Source organism: Galeopterus variegatus, unplaced genomic scaffold, assembly GCF_000696425.1.
Source record: "Galeopterus variegatus unplaced genomic scaffold, G_variegatus-3.0.2 Scaffold771, whole genome shotgun sequence".
Taxonomy (NCBI): Eukaryota; Metazoa; Chordata; class Mammalia; order Dermoptera; family Cynocephalidae; genus Galeopterus; species Galeopterus variegatus.
In genome coordinates this window covers 444,687-465,034 of record NW_007726882.1, presented here as the reverse complement: position 1 = coordinate 465,034, position 20,348 = coordinate 444,687, and the positions used below count along the sequence as shown (strand labels likewise).

Below are 20,348 nucleotides of genomic sequence, written 5' to 3'. Positions count from 1 at the left end.
AGCGCACCGGTCATCCCTATATAGGATCCGAACCTGCGGCGGGAGCGCTGCTGTGCTCCCAGCACCGCACTCTCCCAAGTGCGCCACGGGCTCGGCCCAGACTAATACAATTCTTATTGTTCTATTTTATTAATGCAAAGAAAAATGGTAGATTTAAAGGTTAATTTGATACTTACACACTCTCCCTCACACTAACACATGCATACACTTAAGTAAACTCCTTGCTTACTCATATTCAGGAACTGGCTATTCTGCCAAGTTCTGGGCAGGTCATAGGCCACGCTTCAACCCAGTGGGAGATGAACCTTACTGGGCTGTTTCCCTCACTCGAGTGACCGAGTTGGGTGGCAGGGGGAGGTGAAGCGAAAAGAGAAGGGGGAGGAGAAAGTCACAACAGTGTTCTATGCATACGCTCAGATAGAAAACGGCACAACAGTTACAACAATGAGAATCTTTATGCATATATCTTTGTAACCAGTACAATTCCTCAGAACAATAAGAGAGACAAAAAAAGGAATACAGTGTTCTGAACAGTTACAGGCCATAGGTCGACATTACAAACTACGTTTAGATCTGGAGGCTTTTGTAAATGGACCAAAGTGCAGAGGCATTGGAATGATTCAGAAGTGCTGGGAGGGTACAGACGTATCTAAAAATCAAGAAACTGCTACTTGTTAAGTACTTCTGGTGTTTGCATACAGTGTCCAATACGTAGGAAGATAGCAAGTCCATACTGGTCTTTGTGCATGCTGTGTGGTAGAGACTACTTCAAATTCTTTATTTTCTAAAGTAGGCAAGGCTCATAAATTAACCAATTCACATTGTGATTACTTGGTACAATGCATGCACGTTATTGGTATAGAGAGTGCTTTAACAGGAACCTGTCGGATTTTTAAAATTCTGATAAGGTCATTTTTACCTCAAAGGACTATTCTCCTTTCAGTTATTCATTCATTCAATAAATACGTATCCCAAACCATGTGCCATCTCAGCCATCCCCCTCTTTCTCAGGAAGACCAGCCCTGAGGAAATTTACAGGACACAGCAATGTGCCGCCGGCAGACACTGAGACAGGTGGTAGACGGCAATGGCACAGTTAGTAAGCGGTCTCCACCTCATTACCCACCTCTCTGATTCCAGACCCTCAAGGAGCTGGCGAGCTCACTCAAGAGAGGAAAGAACAATTCTTTATTCAGTCAGATGTCCCTCAAGGGAAACATGACTATTCTGATTCATTTGGGGATGGGCGAGAAAAAAAAGAATATGAGGCAGAATCATTCTTATCTGCAAAGTTCAGCAGATGAAAGAAAACCATGTCATTTGCTTAACTTTGGAAAATGCAGTGGGTCTCGACTCTGGGCATGTATGCAAGCCCAGCTCTCCACCTACACCCTTCCCAAGAAATGGGCCATGGGTGTGCTGCTTTTTAAGAAGCTGCTTGCTAACTTCAGATGGAACAGAAACCAACACCCAAACTGCGATGGCTTATTAGTCATATTTCCCATCTTCACTTCCATTGGAGGTAAAAATACCACGAATGGGGATAAAATGGCTTTTCTCACTCTACATGTCACTCTTGTGTTTTCTATTCACAAAAAAAAATCCACATAACCACATTCTCTATTTTATTTTAAAAATTAGTATCATAGTAAAAGCCCTCTCTAAAACTATAGTTTTGGTTCAGAATTAGCAATCCAATTAACTTAAGTTAATATTGACGGCATCAATATTCCTGCAAGCATAGCCAAGGTCTTCCAGAGATAAAGATAAAGATGCTGAGTCTATTCATCTAAAGATGGTGGGGAGAAGAGGTTTGAGGAGTGAGACTTTTGTTCAGCCAAATGAGAGGTGCATGGAGCATTTTTAAAATGAGCTACATTTTCAGGATAAGGAGCTCAAGTCTGGTTTTGTGAAACGACCTCACAGGACTCTACCATCTGGAGAAGGGTCCTTTGAGTCAGGAGGGAGTGTAGTGAATGGCTTCCCAGTCTAGGTGTTTACAGTCTATGTAGCCAATGCATCTGTGTACAAAGAACATTAAACCTGCCTATTGCACTGGAGGAAATGTGTCTAAGTCAGGTGCAATAACAGCAGTTTTTACTTGGAGTAACTGAAGTACTACTTCACCTCTGCGTGGCTCAGAGTTCCCATCTGCATAGTGGAGACAAGAGCTGCTATCTCTGACCCGCTGGGACCAGAGCAGAAATGGATGAGATAGAGCTAGAAAGCACTGGGAGCCTTTTCTGGAGAAAGTCAGTGTTCAAGTAACAAAGTACTCAACAAAGTGCTCTAATGAAAAAAGCACAAAATTCAAGTAAGAGAGTTGCAGGTGCTGGGTTCTGGCTTCTGAGAAGCCTGGTGCGTCTGCAGTGGAGAGCTGGTGGTGGCTAAATGAGTGGCATGGCAGAGGAGGCAGGAGGCGCTCCATGGGGAGCCCGAGTCACCTGTACCACGGAGGACCCAAGCTCTCCTTAAGAGGAGAGAAGAAACCTCGGGAAAAGCTTGGTGGAAATAGCAAGCTGTTCAGAGCAACTGCTTAATGCATATCCCATTTGTGTTCTCTGCATAAGATCGTCAAGTTGGTTACCAACTTAAACTTTAACAGGTTAAAGGTTTTCTTCATTTTGCAGGTAGAAATAGAACATTAAAGAAAAGTTATCTAGGTTTTTCTCCTATGTTTTAGCATAATAAAAAATAATTTAGAGACTTGTACTGAAAGAAACACACAAAAACAATCCCCCCAATAGAGCAAGAAGAGGAAAACTGGGAAGTTTTTTTGCAACAAAGAAACTTACTTTTCTGTTATAGTTTCTGTTGTAGCGAGCTGATGTGTGCATGCTTGAATATAAGAAACACCCAGAGAACCGGAAGGTTTGGGGGTGCTGTCACAGGGACCCTGATGGCCCTCAGAACAGGACGGCCCTTTAGACATACAGTTCACAATGAAAAACTTGTGAAAATTTCACACTTTAAATCCACAATATTTATTTTGCCACAAGAAATCACTTCATCAGTTATCAAGTGGATGGGAAAACATCCCTATTCTAGCTTTCATTATAAAACTTCTAATTCCCACCTTTGTTGCTCATCTCTGAACCTATCTTTTCGTTTTAATTGGACAAATAAAACTTTTGGAGCCTTTCAGCTGGAACCCTTATACTGCCAGGAAAAGCTGAGTCTAGACACAAAGTTTCAAGGCGACATCATCGTTTCTTAGTGCCACTGTTTCCACTGCCAGATTTGCTGAAGCTCCTGCTCATTTGAGGAAAGTGCACAGTTGGTGTTCTTTCTGTGGGACCATATAATCCCAAATTCCTGGCAGTGGCTGATTTCCGCAGTGGCTTGACACTGGGAAAAGGGCTAAAGAGGGGGGTTTTTGAGTTGCTACCCTGGGTAGGTTTGCTGGTGGCTTTGTTTTCTCCAGGTACATCAGGTGGCTCTGGGAGAAGCTGCTGGCAGGGTGGGTGCACCTTGGGCTCAGATTCGGCGGTGGCATCCCTCTGGTTCAGTTCCAAGACTTCTAACTTCACCTGCACCGCAGCCACATCCACATCAGCATCTCCAAACACTGGCTCCGGAGACTGCCCTTCAATTGTCCTCCCGCCGCTGCCTTCTCTTCTAGTGGTCGCTGCGCAACTGGAGGAAAACTGCTCTGCTGCCCCCGGAGGGCTGGTCTTGCTCTCGTTCTGCTCTTCTATCAGCCCTATGGTGTCCCCACAGCCAGGATGACTCTTGGTCCTCGGCATGTTCTTTTTGTGGACTCGGATGTGAGTCCTCCACGGAGAGTTGAGCTTCGTCTTAAGGTCTTCATAGGGGACAGGAGATATTCTGCCTCCTGTGTGACCAGGGATGTGGATGACAGCATTCTTGGCAGCTCTGTTTGTCATTTTCATCTTCTTTCCTAAAAGAAGGTGGTTTATAACTGGAGAATTGTTTACCTGAGACGGGAGGATGCTGGTTGCCGGCCCTTTGTCTGAAAGAAATGTTGAAAGGTTGTGTGAAACGTACCAAAGAAACGCAGCCATCACAGAACAGAAATCACACGGAGCACCCCCACAGCCTCTCCCATGTACGCATTTCCCAGGTATTGGCAGAGTCATGTGACTGCAGGCAGCCAAAACTGAATTCAGCCCTAGAGCCTGGGGTACCAATTTCCTCCTCTTCAGAGAGGACAATATTACAGGCTGAAGACACAAAAAGGAGCAGGGACTCTGACGCCCCCTTACTAATTAGAGCCTGGACTCCTTAATGCTTTTCACGGAGAGCTTTTGTCTCTGAGTAGCAACCTCAGAGGTCTCGTATGTAGAAAATCTGTGAAGACGTTTTAAAATCATGTGACAAACATTATGACCATGTGGATTATCAGCTGTCAGCTTCTGCGAGGTAGGGAAAGAACACACTGCATATTATGGAGTGAGAGATGATAGAATGAGAGAAGCGATAAGAAAGTAGTAAAAATGCAGTGAAATCACAGCTATCCAGTGTTTGGCCCCAGGTAGGACAAACCACTCCAGTGTCCTCCGTGGATTTTGAAAGCCAATTGAAAAGTGGAAAGCACCAAAAGCTTTGTTCTCCTGGAGGGCACTGTGGGTGGTATTACCATCCTCCTCCTGTAGCCATGACCAGGCCCCTGTTTCTGATGCAGCATTAAATATACACAGCCCCAGGGTGACAGCAACAGGCAGAAGTAGCAGACAGAGATTCCCTCCATCTCTGTGTGATGTCCTTCCTCCTTGACGTCCATGTCATTTGGCAGAACTTCCTTCCGGCCTTCTCTACTGCTTCATCTAACTCTGGGCACACCCCAGTCTTTACCGACGAATTTAGCTCCTGTCTCCTCTTCAGCCCATGTCATACCACCTCGCTCCCTCAGTTATTTTACTCTCTGAGACTCGCCCATCTACTACCTATTCTCATAGTCCCTCAGCCTCCCCAGTTCCATCCTAAACCTTATCACCAGCTCTACCTTATGTGGAAAATATCTACCTTTAATGTTCCCCCCTCTGCCTCTTCTAGCTCTCAGGCTCTCAATCTAACTATCCCTGGTACTGATCCATACAGACTTCCGGTTCCTTGATCCCTCAATCTTCTCACAGCTTCTTGACTATCTTCAGTTCACTTACACCCCTACCCTAGCTAGAGGCATGGCTGATCACTTAGACCACTTCCTCATCAATAACTACACATTCTACGTCCCTATTCCTCTGTCACACAGTCCTGGCAGAACCCCAACCCTGGATCCACAGTCCACACTTTCTTTTCTGCAACCGAGCCTTTCAAATTCATGACTTCCGATTTTGCTGGATCCTCAGTGCCACTGAACAATCGTATCCTTTCCCTCTCCCATTCCTTTCAATGATGCATCCAAATATTCATTACTTTCTTTAAACTCCCACTTACTCCCAACCCCCAACTTACTCCTAGCAAGTAACTTTTCTCCCAATTTCTCCATGAAAACAGAAGCTATCAGGTCTGAAAGGCCTCAACGTCCCGTCCTCCCTAACCTAGGATGCTGCTACCCCAACCATCCTCAACACGTTCCATTAAGTCTCAGAAGCTGAGGTCTTTTGTCTCTAGTTCAAGTTCAATCTCTCTGCCTGTGCCACTAATCCTATCCCCACTATCTCCCCTAAAACCCTGCGACTCAATGTGTGGTTCCCCCACCCAGCAGCACCAGCATCACCAAGGAGCTTGTAGGAAATGCACCATCTCAGCCTCACCCCAAACCCTGTGAAATGGATTCAGCATCTTAGCAGATCTCCAAGTGATTTATATGCACACTAAAGCTTGAGAACCCATAAGGGAAATAAGCCAAGCACAGAGGGAAAAATACCACATGTCCTCAGTCATAAGTGGGAGAGAAGAGAGAAAGAAGGAAGGAAAGAAAGACCACAGTGGTGTGCTGGACTTGCAGAGGCAGAGAAAGCACACCTAGGGTTGCTGGGGTTGAAGTGGGGGAGGGAAATGGAGGTCAGGGAGTAATTGTAGGGGAACACAGGGAATAACTGCAATTTGTGGTAAGGGGCATGCCAATAGTATTGATCTGATCATCGCATCTTGGGCACAGGTGGTGACGGTCAGCTTTGTACTCCATGAATAAGCATAATCAATAAAAAAATTAAATAAAAAAATAAAATGGTTTTAAAAAAAAGAAAATAAAAGAACTTTGCCTGCAACAATCTGTCACTTAAAGAAAACCACATAAACCATAATTCAGAACAGGAGTTGGCAAACTTTTCCTATAAACACCCAGATGGTGGGTGAGAGAGAGAGAGAGAGAGAGAGAGAGAAAGAGAGAGAGAGAGAGAGAGTGTGTGTGTGTGTGTGTGTGTGTGTGTGTGTGTGTGTGTGCGCAGCTGGCCAGTACAGGGATCCGAACCCTTGACCTTGGTGTTATCCACACCACACTCTAACCAACTGAGCTAGCCAGCCAGCCCTTATATTTTAGCCATTGTACTGTGAAAGCAGCCTTAGACGACATGTAAACAAATGGGTATGCCTGCATTCCAATAAAGGTTTATTTACAAAAGCAGACAACTTACTGACCCCTGACTACACTATAAGCCACGGGCCAACTTAGTACCCAGTGGAAACTGTCTACCATTCCTCCCAAAGATCTGTACAGGGTATTTGAAAAAGGACTACACAAAGAATCAGACACCAAGGTTCTAGCCCTGGCCTGACCACTCACTATAGCTGTCTAACCCTACACAATTGCTAAGCCTTCCAGAATCACCATTTCCTCCGCATTTAAAATATGATAAGACTATCTGTCCTCCCCTTCCTCACAGATTTGTTTTGAGGACAAAATGAGGAAACTGTACATATCAATGTTTTGAAAATTAAACTGTTAGTTTCTTTTGTGATTGCTTTCTTAAGGATTCAGAATAAAGTAAGAAACTTCAAGAAGTTGCCTATTCCTCCCTTATAAGCAAAAGGTGAATTCAGTTTTTGTGCAAGATCAGTCACATGCTCACAAGCCACTGAAAACACATCAAAATTTGTGTCTCGGTTAATTTTCAACAGGCATCATTTTCGTTAGGATGTTCACTTAGAGCAAGAAAAACCAACTCCCAAATCAGCACATATTAAACAATAAAGCGGATTGTTCACTGAGATTTTTAGAATCAGAAAAGAGAAGCTTAACAATCCTTGGAAAAGAACATTTCCAACTGCATTATAATTGTGTTGTTCCTGGTACACTCCCAAGATACTGCTAACCCATCAGCGAGGCACAGGCTTTTTAATGGTTTTTTCCATTTTCTCTGATCACAACATCTGTTACATTACTACCTAAATGACTAGTAAATAACTTACTAGTGCACAGATGACTAAATTCTATTTTCAAATGCACAAAATTCATGCAGCAATAGCTTCAAAATTTCCCAAGTCCAAGGATTGCATAGCTTTGCAGCATTTTAATCATTTGTAAACCCACAAGGACACACAGTAAAGACGTGGTTAATACCCTCAATTGCCTGGTCCTTGGGACCTAAAAACTCATGGTCTTTTCCTCCTTTAGAGCCTGATAAAATAAAAATAAAAAAATGAGATGCTAAGCCTGCTATTATTACCTCATGCCAGCTGTGTTTATGGATGCTGAGCTACAGTCAGTAATTCCGAGGCCATCCTAGGATCATCTGTTCTTCATTGCACATGTTGAGATAGAGTTGGAATTGATTCAAACAAAGAATCGCATTACCTGCCCTGATGTACACCTGATGGACCTGCTGCTGTTGCTTTTTTTTGATGCGCGAGTACTGTCGCTTCAGTGCGCTGATATCCGTGCTCATGCGTTCCATCATCATGCTGTTAAAGGCTGCGTGGTACTCACTCCGGCAGGAATTGATTGCTCCTGGACTCAGCTCTGCAATGTTATTCGATCTCAGACTCTGCTCCTCATTTGGCTCTGTACCCAAGGGACAAAACACATGGAGCTGGTGAGTGGAGGGGAACAGGATTAAATGGGAGTTGATTACACTCTAAACCGGTGTAGTGTCTTAACCTCCAGGAAATTCTAAACCACAAAAAATGTATTCTGGAATTTGTCTGGTGCTTGTTTGGGTTTGTTCCTGAAAATAGCTCTGCATTTTCTTATTAGCCTAACTGTGAGTCTGAAATGAGCTTGGAGAGGGGAGGTTCAGTGTTTGATTTTGTTACTACTTTGTTCATTATACAGACAAGAGATCAACTGCTTCCACACAAAAATCAATACTGTTTTGTAAAATTCCCTTACAAAAAGATAACTCCAGGTGTCTAAAATCATTGTACAGATTTCCAGCTACACAGAGACTTATAAGGGATTGATAGTTTGTAGAGTTTAAACAGTTATTAAAAGTATGTTTTTCTTAAGTTAAAAATAGTAACATGCTGGGCCAGCCTGGTGGCGCACTGCTACAGTGCGCTGCTTAGGAGTGCGGCGGCCCTCCTGCCGAGGGTTCGGATCCCACATACAGACCGGTTCCCACTCACTGGCTGAGCGAGGGGCGGGCGCAGCACCGAGGGTTGCGATCCCGGTGCCGGTCCCGGTCCGGTACGGGCGTGACACTGAGGGTTGCGGTCCGTTGCCGGACACGAAAAAAAGACAAAAAGGAAAAAAAAAAAATAGTAACATGCTTTATAAAATTATCGAAATTATGGACCACTGTATCACTAAAGATGAATGTGGGCTTTTTTTTTTTCATTTAGCAAATACTTCCTGTCTACTATGCTGTTATGTCTAGATGTGGTTTCGGCTCCTGTGAAACCTACAATTAGCAGATTTGTCCCTTAAATAAAATTGATATTGCATTCAAGAAAGAGAAACAATTACTGTGGTGAGAGGATACTCACAGACTGCACAGGCCAAGATAGGAGAGAACAAGGCTCCTCTGGCACAATATGTAAAACTGACCTAGGAACCAGCTAAAAAAAAAAGACTGATTTCAACTGTCCTAACATCTGCTGAGAATGTTATGCGGGTAAAGGCTGAACATCTCATAAATTTACATCATTCTTTCACTGAAATCACTTCTCTAAGAAGAAAATTAAAAGGGAAACTGTTAATCTGACAAATCAATAAGAAAGACTAATGATGAAATTTAGAAAGTAATCATGTCATCCTGGAGCACATAATTGCACAGAAGGAAAAATAGAAAAAATGAAACATAAACTCAAACTACAAAAATGCAGATTCAAAAAAATTTAGGATTAAAATACCTCTTAATCCCACGGCTAGAAATCAAAAGCTGAAATTCAGGCAACAAGAAAGGAGGTGTAGGGCTCTCAGAAATCAAGAGGCTCTTGCTGGGTTGACATTTTTAAAAGCCATTTAAAAAGATGAGAGAAGAGCCCAGATCAAGGACACGTACACAAAGCAATGTGAACCCAGCCATTAAGCAGGTTAACACTCAAAACAAGCTGAGGCTCGGGAAAAATATTCAAAACTACGATAACCAAAAAAAGAGCAGCAGCAGCCACCTCCATCACCACCCCACCACCTTCTAAACACAAACAAAAAAAAAAAAGGAGGAAGGCCCCATAACTTCAAGAAGGTAGTATAAAATTATAGGACAGAAAAGAGAAAGTCGAGGTGCCTGACGTCCACCTTGTTTCCATCCTCTTTCAGCATGTTTCTATCCTGTAGACAAAGAGAACAACCTTCAAACTAAAAGGAGTAGAATAAATATACTAAAGGAAGAGCTGCCACCCAAGATGTGAAAGGACATAGTGGTGGAACTACAAACCGCTTCAGAAAGTTTATTACATCAACAACATCCAGACCACAGGAAGTCTACTTTGTGCAGAAAATAAACAAATAAAGCATGGCATTTGGTTCAGAGCTCCACATTTTAAGAGGGACATTACCAAATTACAGGACATCTAGAGGTGAATTAATAGAATATTAAAAGTTCTGGAAGTAACATCTTTTGAGAGATGCTTAAAGAAATTCTGAACTTGGGCCTCAAAGAAAGCTTTGAGGGACATAATAGCTGTCCTCCAAGATTTGAAGAGATGTCAGGCAGAAGAGGGGACAGACTTGTTCTGTTTGTTCCAATGGAAAGAACTATCAGGAGAACTGCTGTCTCTTCACAACGAGAAACCATGGGCTAAGGAGAAAAATCTAACAAAGACTCTTGTGAAATAATGAGTTTCTTGTCACTCCAGAAATTCAAATAGAGGCTACCTTAATGTTATGGATTTAAAGGGTAATCCTAAGCCTGGCCAGTTAGCTCAGTTGGTCAGAGCAGTGTTGCTAACATCAAGGTCAAGCATTCGGATCCCCATGCCGGCCAGCTGCCAAAAAAGCAAACAAATGAAACTTAAAGGGTAATCCTACAGTGGAAGAGAAGTCAGTCCATAACGAATTCAATGAAACTCCAACAGAATGCATTAATCCTCTACTGTATGCCAGGCTCTGTGCTAAGGAACTAAGCATACAAAATTGAATCAGATGAATGGGAAGTAAAAGTCACCATAAGGACGGGCCGGCCCGGTGGCGCACTGGATAAGTGCGCCGCTTGGGAGGCGCGGCGGCGCTCCCACCCGAGGGTTCGGATCCCACATGCAGACCGGTTCCCACTCACTGGCTGAGCGAGGCACGGGAGCAACACCGAGGGTTGCGATCCCGTTGCCGGTCCCCGGTCCGGTGCGGGGGCAACACTGAGGGTTGCGATCCGTTGCCGGACACGGAAAAAGACAAAAGACAAAAAAAAAAAAAAAAAGCCACCATAAGGACGGGCCGGCCCGGTGGCGCACTGGATAAGTGCGCCGCTTGGGAGGCGCGGCGGCGCTCCCACCCGAGGGTTCGGATCCCACATGCAGACCGGTTCCCACTCACTGGCTGAGCGAGGCACGGGAGCAACACCGAGGGTTGCGATCCCGTTGCCGGTCCCCGGTCCGGTGCGGGGGCAACACTGAGGGTTGCGATCCGTTGCCGGACACGGAAAAAGACAAAAGACAAAAAAAAAAAAAAAAAAAGTCACCATAAGGAAAAAGAAACGTGTATTTTGCATGCAACACTTAATACAGAAAGATCCTACTAAATGATAAAGTAACAGAGAAGATATTCTAACAGAGATTTTTAATAGTGGAAACCAGTTCAGGAAATGACTGAGGCATCTACAGGACACAATAATACCCTTGTTATATTGAACCAACACATCTAAATCAAGAGCCACTTCTTTACCTTTAATTTGCTTTTGGTACTTCTGCAGTTCAGGTGCCAGGAGCCCACTGAAAGGTCCAAGACATCCCACTGCATTAGCAACAGCATCTTCATCATCTGGGTCATTCTCTTCATCACTGTCTTTGACCTTACCATGTCGTCTTGGAAAACAAAAAAGAAGAGCAACGTTCAAAGAAAACTGTGGTGTTATCTAAAAATAAGTAAAACAGTCACATTGTTTAAATGCCATATAAATAATGTATATATAATTATGTGACATATATAATTATGTAACTTACAAAAAGTCTCCCTCCCATCCTTGTCCAACATCTGCCCACTTCTTGCCCTAGCTAATTCCCACAGGTGACCATCATTACTAGTCATGTATTCTCCAGTTCCTGTCTGTATAGATAAGCAAATATGACCATATAGTTTTATTTTTCTCCTCTTTTTGCATATACACCTTTTACAAGTTGCATTTATTCATATAAGAAATCTTTCTACATTCATACATAGAGTTTCCTTATCTTTTTTATGACTGTATTGTATGTACATAGCCCATGTTATGGAAGCAGGCTGCTAATGGTGCGCGCTTGAGTCGTTTCCAACATTATACTATTAAAAACAATACTACAATAAATAATCTTGTACACACTATGTTTTGCATATGTATAAATATATCTGTGGGATAATTCATAAAGATAAAATTGTTCAGTCAAAGGATGTAAGCATTAGTAATTTTGGCAAATATTGCCAAATTGTCTGCCATAAATCCTGGACTAACTAACCTCTCACCAGCAATACAAGAGTGTCTGTTTCCCTATAGCCTTATCAACAGAGTGCATTTGAGCCTTTGAATTTTTGCCAATCTGATAAGTAAAAGAACAGAATCTTAGTTTCTAGTTTTAAGCTGCATTTGTCTTGGTACCAATGATGTTGCCTTTTAAGCAAACTGCCTATTTCCATTTTTACACCATTTTTCAGTTGGATGGCCATTTTCTTATTGATTTCTAGGAATTTTATGTATTAGCAATATCAGTCCCTATTTTGGATAGTAATTTGAAAACCTTTTTCCAGGAATATTTTGAGTCTGCTATAGAGGTTTTGTTTTGTTCTGTTTTTGATTTTAGTCATGTAGAAAATTATTTTTAAAGTATTTAAATTTAATTTTCTCCTTATTGGTTTTTTTTTAATGAGTCAGTTATTAAGGCCTTCCCAATTCCAAAGAACTAAAGGAATTCTTCCATATTTTGTTTTGCTAATTTTATTAATTCATTTTTTTCATTTAACATTTTCATCCATATGGAATTTATCCTGATATATGGTGTGAAGCATGTCTCTAACTTTCTTTCCAGATTAGGTCTCATTGGTCCATCACCATTTACCAAATAGTGCACCTTTTCACCACTGACTTGATATGCCAATTTTTCATATAGAGATTCCTGAAAATATATGAGGGTACTTTAAAAAGTTCATGAAAAAATAGAATAAAAGATGATACAAAGGAGCTGGCCGGTTAGCTCACTTGATTAGAGCACAGTGTTATAACAACAAGATCAAAAGTTTAGATCCCCATACTGGACAGCCACCAAAAAAAAAAAACAATAATATGAATCTTTCCATGAACTTTTTGAAGCACCTTCATATTTGTCCATTCTGGTCTTTACAATATATTTTAATTTTTATTTTAGTTTTTTCATTGTATATGTTTATGGGGCACAATTTGTTGTTTCGGTACACACATATATTGTATAATTATCTAATCAGAATAGTTAGCATATCTGTCACCTAAACATTTATCATTTCTTTGTGGTGTCTTTACAGTATTTTAAATTACCTCATCTGTCTATTTCTGCACCAATTCTATGCTATGTTAATTACTGAGATTTTTAATATCTGATATCTTTTAAAAAGTTATGGGGTTGCTAAATATTTCTGGAGCTTATGTTCCAAACTTCTTTGGAAAGTACACTTTTAAAAATCTCTCTTAAATTTAAGCAAAAATCTTTGGGAAAGAGACATTCCGATTTTAAGTACCAAATTACTTTGAACACATTTCTGGGACTTAATAAATGCTAATTTACAATAACAAATGAAGGTATAAAGTCTTCCATAATGAAAACAACAAGGAAAACAAAAAATCTTACCCAGAAACTGAGGTGGGTTTAACTGCGACTGGGAATGGTGTAATGTTGTAGGTGTATTTTTCCCTTAACTCTGCCAATTGTGGGAAAGGGAATGGAGCCATAGAATAAACAGTCTGAAAAACAAAAGCAAAAACACCAAGTCTAAAATAATGGCCTTAAACAACTCATCAATTCTGCAAAGATATTAAAGTTTTATGAAGCTGAGTGTGAAAAGGCAGATACTCCTCCTTACACAGCAGGTGGGAGAAATTCCACCTCAATATCTGCTGAAGAGAAAGACAAATGAATACTGACAAACTCAATGGTGAGCTCTCAGATCAATCCTGCTGCAACTGGGCATTCCAGCTGGTGTACTCGGGTGGGCAACCAGGGCAGGCTGACTTCCTCCTGTCATTTCATAGATGCGTTAACTGAGAAATCCACAGTTCCCCATAATCTATGTAACAAAGAGCCCATAAATCTTCTTCAAATGCAGTGCTTGCTTTTCAAAGCTTTGATGATTTTCATAGACATTTAATGCCAGCCTTCTGGACACTTAAGTCTAGTGGATGACCTTGTGATTGACTTCAAGTTTTCTCCAAAGATACCACCTTTTCAAATACCTAGGAATGAGTTCTGGGCGAAAATTGTTAGCTGTTATTTTTAAAAGAAAAGAAAAAAACAAGGGAAAAAAAAGTGACAGGGTGTAAAGCATAGGCTGTTAAAAACCTATAAATAAAAATGGGAAAAAGCACCTGAACTTACACCAGAATTTCAAATCTATCTATCATTCTGTCAGCAAGAGGAAAGTAATCCTGGTTGTTTTCTTATTTTTATTAAAATTTAATAGCTCCAAACATATTGGTCCAATCCTTCAGGCTCTTATTCACTAGAAAACGTTTATTAATCACACTTTCATTTATCCCAGGAAGCCGATCAAATATCGTGATGACACTTTTGTAGGAAAATATTTTAAAGTGGTATTTTTCATTCCAGCAGGACTGTTTTTCTGAAGGTTTAGGAGGTATCTGGAAGGGGTTTAATTGTGCTGCTATTTCCCTGTATAGCTCTGTGCCACCACCTTGATGGTCTCCTACAATTTTGATTCTCAGGGCCTGCACATCTGAAGGTCCCCAAACTTCATAGCGTCCACTTACACTTTACTGTGCCAGCCCAGAATTCCAAATAAATAAGTGTTCGCTAAAACTCCTTCCATTCAATTCTCCATGCTTATTGTGCAAAGCTTCATAGCTTGTAAGGACCACAAAAGTCATCTCTAATCTGTCTTATCACACACACTACATTCTTGATTATAACCAAAAGGCTATACCCAATGGTAGTATGATCTACTAACAATAAACTGTGCCTCCCCAGAAAGAAGCAGAAGGCATCTTGTGGCTCCCATTAGCCTGGAGTGTGAGATTAGACCAGTTCCCAACCTTTCTGGGCTTCCTTTTCCTCATCTGAAATGTAAAGAGAAGCATGACACTCAGGATCATGGTTAGCTCTGAGAGGAGAGGAGTGGTAAGATCAGGGAGAAGGTATGAGGGTACTCACCCATGTTATTTTATTTCTTAAGTTCAGTGGTCGGTATATAGGTTTTGTTATATTATTCTTACTACATTCTGTGTGTCTGAAATACTTCATATAATTTTATTAATAATGTAGTCAGAGTGAACTCTCATGTTCTTTGACCTCACAAAAGTATCCAACAGCTGCCTCACTGGCACTGCAGAATTCTTCCCTCCTTGCTCTTACGACCATGTCTTAGCTCCACATCCCCTTTTGAGGAAAAGGGGGAGATGTGAAATCCTCTCCTCAGCACCCTAACTTTAGATCTTCAGCAGGGCACCTCCCCTCGGGCTTCAGGAGGAGCAGCCCCAGCGTAACTGAATCTGTCCATCACACACCAAAGTGACCCACAGTGGGGCCAAGAGTCAACCTGCCCTCACTCATGTGATTTTCTTCCCTAACAAGAAACTTGGTTCAGACATTTAAGAAACCAATACCATTTGGATTCAATTTTAAATGATATTATTAATGCTAGGAATTCCAAAATTCCTTATAAGTGAAATAAGATGTCTTGAAAGGTAAGGAAAGAATTGGTACCAAGACGAGAAATAAGGCCAGGAGTTTATTGGCACATGCAGCGGGGCAGAGGCGTAGATACAGAACTTGGCCCCACCTCACCCCCTACCCCGGGTTGGCCTTATATTTCTTCTTGGGGTGAGTTGTGTTGTTCCAATTGGCTGGGGCTTAGGCTAATGAGGTGAAAGTTAAACTGTCCAATGGGAGCTGCTAGGGCCTTATGTTAATTAGGTGATTTTGAGGTTTACAGTTATTGGTTCCCTTAGTATGTAAAGTAGGGTTTCAGAGGGGACCAATGGCATGGAGTTCTGTTGTAGTTATGAGTTCCTTTTTATTTCACGGGAATTCCCTGAGGGTAGAACCGCCATGTTGAGTATCTTTGGGTGGCACCATCTTAAGTAGTCACCGTCCCCACTCCAAACCTAATATGTCTCACTAGCTGAAGATTCTCTATTGTTTTATTTTTGCGGATTTTGTAACAAAGTATTAGAAAGTTCCTTTGTCCTGCCTGGTGATGGATTTTTTTTTTTTTCCTTTTTGCCTTTTTTTCGCGCCCGGCAACGGATCACAACCCTCAGTGTCGCACCCGCACCGGACCGGGACCGGCAAGGGGACCGCAACCCTCGGTGTTGCGCCCACACCTCGCTCAGCCAGTGAGTGGGAACCGGTCTGTATGTGGGATCCGAACCCTCGGCGGGAGCGCCACCGCACTCTCCAAGCGGCGCACTGTAGCAGTGCGCCACCGGGCCGGCCCAGGTGATGGAATTTTATGAGAGGGGTGGAAAGTATATCGTGCCCGGCCTTCACCCCGTCCTGCCCCGGGGCAGATGGTCTCTCTCAGCAAGCTCTCTCAGGGGCCACTCAGCTACAAACACTTGACCAAAAAGAAAACTGGCTCCATGGAGCTTTCATTTTCTATTTCGGGTCTTCCTTTATCATTTACTTTCCATTAGACTTTCAAAGAAGCAATCAGTGTTCTTGAAACAGACATGTTTATAGCACCTCTTCACCTATGTTCACTCAGGCGTTTGAGGGGCTCACGTCTATAGCCACGCTTCTCCCATGGGCGTAAACACCCCAGCACATCCCAGCACTCAGGGTATCTGAAAACCTCTAGGCTCCCAACTTTACAAATTGGAGATTTACAACAGATTCCAGGAAATCTGGATACTAATCATCTCAGAGCCAAAATGTGGTACAGTAACAGAACCTTAGGGCTAGGAAGGAATTCAAACATAATTTAGTTCAACCTCCCTCCCAAGCACAAGCTTTCTAGAGCATCTCCAAAAGATGGTCACAAAGGTGCTAATTAACCACTACTAGTTATAGGCACACTATTTTGCATGGAAGACAGTTTCAATTTTTGACAGAATTAATCAAACATTACCCTTCTACTGAATAAACATCCACATCCTTGTAGTTTTCATTCTATCACTGATGGAAAAAACTGAACGGTGGGTTCCAAGGGCAGATCCTACCTCATGGCATGGAGACCTCCCCACAGATAACAATAAATCATTAACAAACACTCGGTGAGGTTTTTCAAAAGCACCTACAAACACTCCTAATAGTAACATCCAACTAACTTTTCTCTACATTGCCCTCAAGGAATTTACAAGAGACTTTGTCGAAAATCCTGCTGAAATCCAGATACAGTGTTTCAACAGCATTCCCCCAATTTCTTTAACACTATTTAAAAAAAAAAAAAAAAAAACATTAAAATGGCCATTGCTAGTAAGAAAAGAGTGATGTGATCTACAGGTGGGAAACCCTAGTATATCATTTTGTGTATGGTGCTTAGAATTGACAGAAATGGGAAAGGCCAAAGAGAGAGAATCCTTCCACCTCTTCAGCTCAAATATAAGGACCTTACATTTAGCCCACGTTTTTCAATGGAGTCATTTCAGGTCTGCTAACAGATTTATGGCCTACCATGGCCAGAACACCACCACTGAATTACAATATTTCTTTAAAAAAAAAAAAAACCAGTGAATACAGAAAAGAGGGTGGCTTGAAAAGACTTTCACCATTTCTCTCTTTAACATTTTATGATGCCAAGGGAAACTCAACAAGTCTATTTACTATCTAAACTACCAACATACACTTAAATAAACGTTTATATTTAGGCACTGCTGAAAAGGAATCATATTTCCTTTTTCATTACTGACATGCTTTACAAGAAACATGAAAACATAAGTTGTACAAAATTAGGCTTAGTTCATCTTCACCCAGATGTTTTCCTTGACAGGAGAAATGCTACTAATGGAATCTCATCAATCAACCCACTGCCTACAATTCTCCCTCTAGGATTCTCTTACATCAGGGTAAAGAAGTGATTCTTCCTCCTAATACCTACGATTGGAAACTCCTGGAGGATAAAGAGGGCATCTGCTGTGGTCTGCATGTTTGTCCTCTCTAAAGCTCATGGGGAACTTAATCCAGTATGGTATTTGAAAGGTGTGGCCTATAAGAGGTGATTGGATTATGAGGACTATGCCCTTATGAATGGACTAATCCATTCATGGACTAATGGGTTCTCAGGGAGTACAGTAGGAGCTTTATAAGGAGAGGAAGAAAGCATGTGGAAACGTGCTCTTAGCCCTCACCCTGTGAAGCCATGCACTGCCTCAGGCCTCTGCACAGAGTCCACACAAAGAAGGCCCTCACCAGATGAGTTCCCTGGACCTTGGACTTCCCAGCCTCCAACACCGTAAGAAATAAACTCTGTTCCTTTGTAAATTACCCAGTTTTAGGTATTTTGTTATCAGTGACAGAAAATGGTCTGATAAAGCAACCAACATCTCTCTCGTTCCTTCTAGTAATGTTTAAAAGGTGAAATGAGATTTTGCCTTATTCTCTTAAAGAAGATTTCAGCTTTTAGAAAGACACCTTTGAATAAGGTGGAAGCAAATGTGTTTGGTGGTGGGGAAAGCATTAGGCCGAGAAACTGGGACCTGGGTCCAGTCCTGGGTCTGCTATTAAACAACTTAAGACACCAGCAAGTTGCTCACTCTCCAAGTTCTAGTATCCTCCTGATAGAGTGACAGAATTAGGTTAGTCGACCTCCAGTGTTTCTCTAAGTATTGTCTAAAAGCCACCTGTATTAGAACCACCCACAGGCCAAACATCTGCATTTTAATACACTCCTGAAATGATTCCTATACACAGTCAAGTTTGCTATTCTACGTATTCATTGAGCAATAAGTAGTATTCTTAGCACTAAGCTAGGTGTTACGGAGAGAGTACTATGAAGTCCCTATCATTTAGGAATTTACCACTTCCTTAGAGAAAAAAGATGAATACACTTGAAAAAAAAACCAAATGATATAAAATAGTCTGTAATTAGCATTAAATCAATGGATGAACATCTTTAGTACTGAAGGAGCAAAGAGGAGCATCATCAGTGACGGCTGAGATAACATAGGCTATGTAGGGTGGGAGAGAGGAGAGATGGAGCAGGGTCCGGGGGGGCAAATAGGATTTGCACAGATGGAGCATCAGAGGGAACCACAAGCCCCATCACGGCATGAGCACCGTCTACAGAGGCCTGGGCAGAAACAGAGCTGTGACCTGTACAGTGGATTCTGGTTGTGAAGTCATGGGGAAGACCTGTGGATAGGAAAGGAACAGGAGCCAGAGCAAACCTCCAATGTACCCTGTCTGAAACGGGCCCATCCTCCTCCCCCCATAAACCTAGCCTCTTCCTCCTAAGCCAGAAACTTGTGGGTTGCCTTTGTCTCCCCCATTTCTTCCTCCCTCATCCCCTGTCCATTTTCCATGGCCAAACCCAGTCAATTTCACCTTATAAGTATTGTCTCTGTCTCAGTCTTTCTACCTTTCACTGCCTCCTTACAGACCTTCCTGCTGTCAGACTTGACTACCAAATCTACCCTACACAGAAGAGCTGCCCACGAGGTTGACATAAAACACAACTCTCACCATTTTCTTCCTCACCTTAAAATTTTCAGGTCCACAGCTCTTCTTTTCCCCTTTCCAAAGAATCCACAGAAGACCTAGAACTCTAGCAAGCACAATTTCACATCCACAAACCTAAAAGATCAGGTCCGAGCTCCTTACCGTGGGTGTGGACTTCCATAACCCAGTCTCCGTATGGTTTCCCTCACTCTGCACACAGTATGTCACCACAATACAGCATTTCACCGCTCATGCTGATCCCTCACTTGCAAATTGCCTGTCTGCTCTGCACCAGTGCCAGCACGTGCACACACCTACATACACATGCCCTCACGTGTGTGTGTACCCTACACGCACACACTCTCACACACACACACAGCCTAGCCAACTCCTATTCATCTTTAAAGATAAAACCAGACATTAATTCTCTCAAGGAAGCCTTTGCTGTCTTCCTCTCCCCACACCCCTCCACCCTGCCCCCCAGGCTGGATTAGGTCCTCTTTCTTCCTCAGACCCCAGCCCCCACACCCCTCTCTCGGTGCACTTCCCGTGCTGTCTCACAGGAGACCATATGCTCTCTGACCCCAATTCTTCTCTTACATATCCCCAGCACCTGGCACAGTACCTGACACTTAGAGATGCTCTGTAAATATTTGGAGAAGTTAATATAGAGCCTAGAAAACGAGGCTGAAGCAGTTTATTTACTGTAGTTAGTAACAAGGAAGGACTGACAGTTTTAGTGTAGAACAATGAAAGGACTAAAGCAGTAAATGTGGGCAATTACTTTGGCAGCAAAATGCTGATTGTATTAGAGCAGTGGGAATCTAGAAGGAGAGCTACCATCGATGAGTTTTGTATGATTCAGCAAACATTTATTGAAAGAGAAAAGGCAGAAAACTAACCACAGATTTTTAATATATGTTTGCTTAATGAATTAACAAATTTATTGCAGAACTCTACTAAAAAGCATAATGCTAAGTGTAGTCCCTGTCCTCAAGGAACAGGATATAACGGAGGAAATAGGACAACGTATTCTTTTTTTTTTTTTTTTTTTTTTTTTTTTTTTTTTTTTT

General features: G+C 42.1%; 1 protein-coding gene across 1 annotated transcript in view; it reads right to left on the bottom strand.

Moving 5' to 3' along the window:
* Positions 1–436: 436 nt before the first annotated feature.
* Positions 437–20,348, bottom strand: part of TBC1D30 (TBC1 domain family, member 30) — a 102,095-nt gene continuing 82,183 nt past the window's right edge. Inside the window, exons 11-14 of the mRNA XM_008572273.1 lie at positions 13,294–13,406; positions 11,168–11,307; positions 7,703–7,909; positions 437–3,973 (exon numbers count right to left, since the gene is read on the bottom strand). Coding sequence (XP_008570495.1) covers positions 3,204–3,973; positions 7,703–7,909; positions 11,168–11,307; positions 13,294–13,406 — 1,230 coding nt within the window. The 3' untranslated portion in view covers positions 437–3,203. The remainder of the gene's footprint in view (positions 3,974–7,702; positions 7,910–11,167; positions 11,308–13,293; positions 13,407–20,348) is intronic.